General features: G+C 37.3%; 1 protein-coding gene across 1 annotated transcript in view; it reads right to left on the bottom strand.

Annotated features, from left to right (window-relative positions):
- Positions 1–1189: 1189 nt before the first annotated feature.
- Positions 1190–6948, bottom strand: part of ST8SIA3 (ST8 alpha-N-acetyl-neuraminide alpha-2,8-sialyltransferase 3) — a 20901-nt gene continuing 15142 nt past the window's right edge. The window contains exons 3-4 of the mRNA XM_015826346.1: positions 2695–3252; positions 1190–1472 (exon numbers count right to left, since the gene is read on the bottom strand). Coding sequence (XP_015681832.1) covers positions 1190–1472; positions 2695–3252 — 841 coding nt within the window. The remainder of the gene's footprint in view (positions 1473–2694; positions 3253–6948) is intronic.

The raw sequence follows: 6948 nt of genomic DNA on the forward strand, positions 1-6948 counted from the left end.
TGACAATACCTTTAATTATTAAACAACATTTGCCTATCCCAGGTCCTTGGGAAGGACTCATTAGGTGGACAAAAATGCCAGTCTAAACATTTGGCTGACTGTGCAAGCAACCATAATAATACAGTAATACATTCATGTTTTGCTAAAGGCTGCCACATTCTTTGTCCAAGACCATCTCTGTAGTTCTCTACAAATGAAATCATGCAAGGGAAGGGGATTGTTGTTTTAAATTTGCAGGAGATAATTGGCAGATCAGAAACATGCTGCTTTTATTTAAGCAAACACACTGTGCAAAAATAATGGTGTTCTTGCACAAATACCACGTGCACAAAATTATTTTTATACTGATAGTGCCACAGGACCACATTAGCTACTTAGTCTGAATTGCACTGATAGTAGCTTGAGCAAGTCGTTTCAACAGGAGATCTGAAAAGAAGAAACGTCTTTGAGAATTGGGTCAATGGCCAAATTGCTATTTGGGTATTCAGCTGATCATCCGTGCCAGATATAGATGCTTAAATGCATGGAAAATATTGTTGACCTTTCCTAGATTTTGATCTTCAAAGAGAAAAACTAGACTTGGGGAACAATTCAATCGTCTCTTAATCAGGAGACATTCTCAGTGATCTTAATAGACCTACAGCCTATTCATACTGCCCTAAACCATCATTCAGTCCAAACTTCAGGAAAAATTCTCATGAATTAACACAGGCATGTTCCACTATGAATAGCAATAGCATAAATTCACCCCTTCCCCAAAGAAATCCAGAAACAACAATAAGCTAGTCTGAATAAGCAAACACAGAAGTTCTAACCATTGATAATGTTCACCCTTTTTTTTCCTTTCCAGAATGTGAAAAATATATGACTATGAAAATATTTTAATATTCTTGGCAGCATAGCTAAGACATTCAAAACTTTTCTGCTATAAACAGCCTGGATTTTCCTACTTCAGAAAGATAAGAAATACTTCTGTCTTGCAAAATTGGCAAAGCCACTCTCCTAGGCTTTGAAAACGGGTAATAATAAACGGGAGACCTCTCCAGAATTAAACACTTCCCCACCTTATTCCCACCAATGCCTTTCCTTTTAGAATTCTGCTTTGAAAAATTGCAAATTCAGTGGGGGCACTTCCCCCCCCTTTAAAAAACAACAGCAACAATCTTTTGGCACTTCAAGTATGAAATCCTTAGGCACAGTGGGATAAAGTCAGTTTTGCAAGTCCTTCACCATGCATTCGAAAGAGCTGCTGGAATTCGGCAGGCAGCTGATGGGATTCTTGCCATTTTGTAGTAAACTTGGTTCCTTTCTTGTCAAAATAGTGGTAGGGAAGATCCTCTCTGTTGTTTGGGTTGAAGCCAAAGGGCCAAAACCCGTACAGGTGGATTTCATCACAAATCGCGGATGCAAGGGTGTACATCAAGATACCTGTGCTGAGTCGCTTGGGGGCCAAATGCTTGTTTTTCCAGTACCTGCAAAATAAGAATCCATACAGTATCATTATTTTGGGGAAATCCTATTTCACATTCATATTTTTCCTGAGGTTCTTGGATGCTTTGGCAGAGCAGGGCCTTTTCGGTGGTGGCAATTCTCAAAGTTCCTCTACAGAAATATCCACCTATCTCCTAGCTTCTAGCTTTTAGTTTTTTATTAAATTTATATGCTAGCTGTCTCACTGTCCTGTGTGACTGGGTGGCTTGCAATAGTATAAAAACATAGATATAAAAACATTAAAAGTGTTAAGATTAAACAACAATTAAATTATTATTTAATAATATGAATGTAACATATTTTCAATTATGTTATCAAGATAGTCACGGTGGAAATGTTATGTTATGTTATGTTATGAACTTTTTTTGTTTTTTATAGTTTATTTTTATTTTTTTGCTTGATCTTGTTAGACATCTTTATATACTTTTTGTTTTCAATAGAAATGCTAAATATTAAAATTATTTCAGTGTTATTGAACTGAAGAAGCTTCTTGGATGAAAAATGAAACATTAAAACAACAAAGTCCAGTTGCCTTTTGGAAAAAAAGCACTTTTGGGACTATAGTAGTTATCATCTTTGTTGATCATCATGGATGATCATGGATGATGATGATCATCTTCATTCATAACACAGTGGATTCCCCCCTTATTTATTAGCCGATAAGCTATCTGAACAAATCAAGATTTTCACCTCTGTACTGCACTGGGATGAGCTTTGGGAATTTCCTTGCTTTCTAGTCTTTCCTATTTGGAAAGCAGAGGTATCAAATTAATTGATTTTTTTTAACGCTTCTTCATGGTTTTCTTTATTGTTGGATGTATTAACTAAGCATTTAATTTTTTAATTAGTTCCTTCTTGCGTGACACTTTCTATAAGGTGCCTCAGAGGCTCTTTTTATATGAAGAAGCACAGAATGAATCCAATAAACATAATAAGGCAGCAAGTCAGATGCCACTGGCTTTTTCTGCAATTTTTAAAATTTACTAGTCTATTCTATCTTTTGAGGGTCATTTATAGTAGTTGTTTCTTCTCCAATCTGTTCAGATCCTTCTTAGTTTTTCATGTTGGCAATGTAAGCAAAATGCTACCTGGGTTCACAAACTATCCATCCTCCTTACAACTGCCATAATTTGAATATCCTTTGGTTACACCGAAAATTATCTAAGCACCAAAAGGTTAATGATGCACAGCAGCAAATCGCACCTGTTAACATGTTGCATTATATTTCCTGGCCAAGCCAACTGGACTTTTAATTGTCCTCGATGCTCAATAAAGAAGTCTACCAAAGTTCTGGTAATAGTGGCTGAAGTATGGAAGAAAAAAGCTGGAATCCAGAGAATAGCTCCATCCAGCTTCTTCAAGCTTAGAAAAAAGTTATTGCGATCTTGAATGGTCAAAAGATTGTTGTAATACTTCTCCAAAATGCTCGGGTTAAAAGTGGTGATGTTGGTTTTCTTTCCAACATCTTTCTGGAATGCTTCGGTGGGTGCAAAATTGCAACGGAAAACAAAATCGTATTTGTCTATTTCCTGCCCGCACTGACTGCCGAGAAGAATTCCACTGTTTCCCACAACAGCGCAAATGTTGTAGTGCTTGTTCTGAATCGGCGAGACATCCGGAAGCAACAAGCGGAAGCTATTGCTAATGGAGAAGACGTACTTATGGCTGGAATAATCATAATGCATCAGCTGTCCGATCCGTACCATGTTCTTTGTTAAAGAAAAGTTTTTGATCACGTCCACATGCTGAAGGATTTCTCGTCTAAAAATAATAACAACAGAAAAACAATGACAATGCATGGTCTCACCCGAAGCATCCAGTTATTGGCAGTGTTTTAGCATTAAAAAGAAACATAGGGTCTCAAACCGTTCATATACAGGCAGTCCTCAACTTACGACCACAAATGAGCCCAAAATTTCTGTTGCTAAGTAAGATGTTTGTTAAGTGAATTTGGCCCCATTTTAGGACTTTTCTTGCTACAGTTGTTAAATGAATCACTGCAACTGTTAAGTGAATCTGGCTTGTCAGAAGATCACAGAAGGTGATCACTGGACCCTGGGTTGCTGCAACTGTCATAAATATGAGTCAGTTGCCAAGCACCTGAATTTTGATCATGTAACCATGGGAATGCTACAATGGTCGTAAGTGTGAAAAACAGTCATAAGTCACTTTCTTCAGTGCTGTTGTAACTTTGAACTGTCACTAAATGAACTGTTGTTAAGTCGAGGACTATGTGTATTAGGTACAACAGGTGGGTGGATTTGGTTGGGGTTTTTTTGAAAACAGATAAACTTTTAGCATAATGTGCATTTATATTTTTTAATAGATGAATCGACCACTAACAGGAAAGACTTTAAGTTGGGGACCCTGATTTTCAGTTTGATTACATTTCAGCTTGATTCTAACTATATTCCATTTTGTTTTCTCCTGATGAAACAAATAAAGATGTTCCAATTCTAATTCCTTGAGTAGAGGCCTCACACACAAAAATCCCATATACACGTGTCCACAACTGCACAGTCAACCCAAACTCCTCCGGCAAATAAAAAATAAAAAATAAATAATATTGATACAAATACACATTTAAAAGCATATAGAAAAATTAGCAAGAAGGAAAAAAAAGAAACCAAAGAAGCTATCAAATACAGATGGATAACTAACAAGCTTAAAATAATCAGTAGATCTAAAATATAAAATGACCACTATATTCTAATACACCATTAACAATTTAGAGTATATTTCATACCAAATTCTAGTCAAGACATGTCCCTATTGTACAGCTGAAAAACTTTAAATAATAAGCAACCTCTGGGCTGTGGCCCATTAGCGGGCCATGAGCTATTTGCAACTGGGCCATGGAAACGGGGTGAGCATGCATGCACACATCCCCACTTGCACAAGCAGATGAGCGTGTGCACGCATGCTCCATTTGTGTGAGCGGTGGGCACGCGGGCATGCCCTTGCACAAATGGAGTTGTGTGTTCATGCTCTTACTGGCTGCTCACACAGAACCATCCCTCTCTCCCCCCCCCATTCTGCAAAGCCGGAAACATTGGGGAACTCTGGTGTAGACTATGTTAGGAGCTGTGGTGGTGCAATAGTTGGAATGCAGTATTGCAGGCAAACTCTGCTCACTGCCAGGAGTTCAATCCTGACAGGCTCAAGGTTGACTAAGCCTTCCATCCTTCTAAGATCAGTAAAATGAGGACCCCGATCACTGACAGCAATATGCTGATTCTGTAAATCACTTAGAGCTATAAAGCACTATGAAGTGGTATCAAGATCTAAGTGCTATTGCTAATGCTATATATTAAATTAAATGAATAAATTCTAGAATCCAAATTTGAGAAGTATTATAGCACATTTCTATGCAAAAAATCATAGTGCAAAAATGGTTTCCAAAGAAGACTGAATAGTAACCTTTTAGATATCCAGTAGCTCTAGGCGTTGAAACATCCTCACAGTTTAATTATCTTTCTATACAGGGGATTAGAGATCTTTTCCAATAAAAAGTGTATAAAATCCTTGTAGTTGTTATTATATACAATGCCATTTCAGTATATTTGGAGGGGGTAACTGATCACATAATTTAGGGTTGCATTACTTTTCTGAAAAAGAGTGACATAGACTGGATCTATGGTTTTAATCTTCTTTTATCCTCGTGACGCATTTCCTCGTGATGCGTTTGGCCCGCAGGCCAGCAGTTTGACACCCCTGATATAGACAGCGAGCTCCTTCACCTCTCTTCCCACAGTGTTATAATATCATCTAATTCAGGGGTCTTCAAACTTGGCCCTTTTATGACTTGTAGACTTCAACTCCCAGAATTCCTCAGCCAGGCACGCTGGCTGCTGAATTCTGGGAGTTGAAGTCCACAAGTCATAAAAGGGCCAAGTTTGAAGACCCCTGATATAATGGGAACTTCAAACACCATAGTTCCCTGATGCCTGAGTTGTGCCATACAATTTCAACAAGAGGACACTAGTGCCCTGATGTGGGTCTGCCTCTGGGAACTTCCAATGAAATCACTGAACTGCTTGGCATTGACGTCTTGCCAATTTGGAATTAATCTGAAGAAAAAGATTACTTTTAGGACCTTCACAATGTCCTCATTCAACCAATTTGCCAAGAATATAAAGTATGTGTGTGCAGGATTGGAAACTTGTATCAGCTCAATTTCTGCTATTGCTTAGTGATGGGATGCTCTGGTGTCCATTAGCATTTGAACATGTTGTCTAGGAATTCTGGAAGTTTTAGTCCCAGAGGACATAAAGTTGAGGAAGGATGGAGTAATGCAGGGGTCTCCAACCTTGACAACTTTATGACTTGTGGACTTCAACTGGCTGGCTGAGGAATTCTGGGAGTTGAAGTCCACAAGTCGTAAAGTTGCCAAGGTTCGAGACCCCTGGAGTAATGCATAAGTCATTAATTAACAAAGAAAGAACTAATCTGAAATTTATTATTCCACAGAAGTAGGCAATCTCAGGAATACGCTCATCTCTCCCCAGAATAATTTTGAACTTCACAGACAGATATGCTTAGAAAATAAAAATGGCAAGTATTTGTAGTTTGAGATTTTTATTAGGAAATTATTTCCCATCAATACAGGCAAATTGTGTGGGAGCAAGAACTATTTTACACACCTATTTCTCAAAGTACACAAAAAGCAGTTACAGCTGTGTCAATTTATGAAAAAATATCCCAACTCCAAGTGCCATTTTAGATGTTTTTTGAACTGCAAACAGATGGCTGAAAAATCTGTTTAATATTTTTAGACTTTTGCTTATTCCCCTTTTAAAGTTGGCAATATTAAAGAATAGTTATGGAAATCTCCAAAGTTTGTACATTGTTTTGCACAGTTTGGTGAAGTCCAACAGAATTGGATTTATCTGATATAATGCAATTATAGTTTTGGAATCATCCTGCAAATTGAGAATTTTAGATCTTGGAGCTTTTCCTTTTCCTGGGAGAAGGATAGTTTTCAACTCCCAAAAAATCAATTTATGTTTGTGTGTGTATTTATTGATTTTTTTAAAAGAGTGTAGTTCCTGGCTGCCAAAAAAGGTTATTCACCTTTGCATTAAGTAAAAGACAGTTGCTTCTCAAGCTTACTAGGGGAACTTTTTGACTGAGAAGTAAGTAAACCTAGATTTGTTCCAGTGAAACATTTTGTCCTTGACATTACTATGGCATTCTCTTTTTGGCTGTACACCATTGTAGAAGATTGTTTCACTCATGAATGCTAATATTATGATTCTTTACATTTAAGGTAAATTATTAAACATTAGATAGAATTGATAACAGGAAATACTGCTGAAATTATTAGCATAATTTAACTGTCTAGCCTTATTTTGTAGATATATATTTCCTCTATCAAATCCTCAGCTTCTCTGGTGCTCACACCTTTAGCAATAGCAATAGCATTTAGATTTATATACTGTCCCATAGTGCTTTAGA

This window comes from Protobothrops mucrosquamatus, unplaced genomic scaffold (genome assembly GCF_001527695.2).
Source record: "Protobothrops mucrosquamatus isolate PMUCROS unplaced genomic scaffold, P.Mucros_1.0 scaffold3069, whole genome shotgun sequence".
In the NCBI taxonomy this organism is placed as follows: domain Eukaryota; kingdom Metazoa; phylum Chordata; class Lepidosauria; order Squamata; family Viperidae; genus Protobothrops; species Protobothrops mucrosquamatus.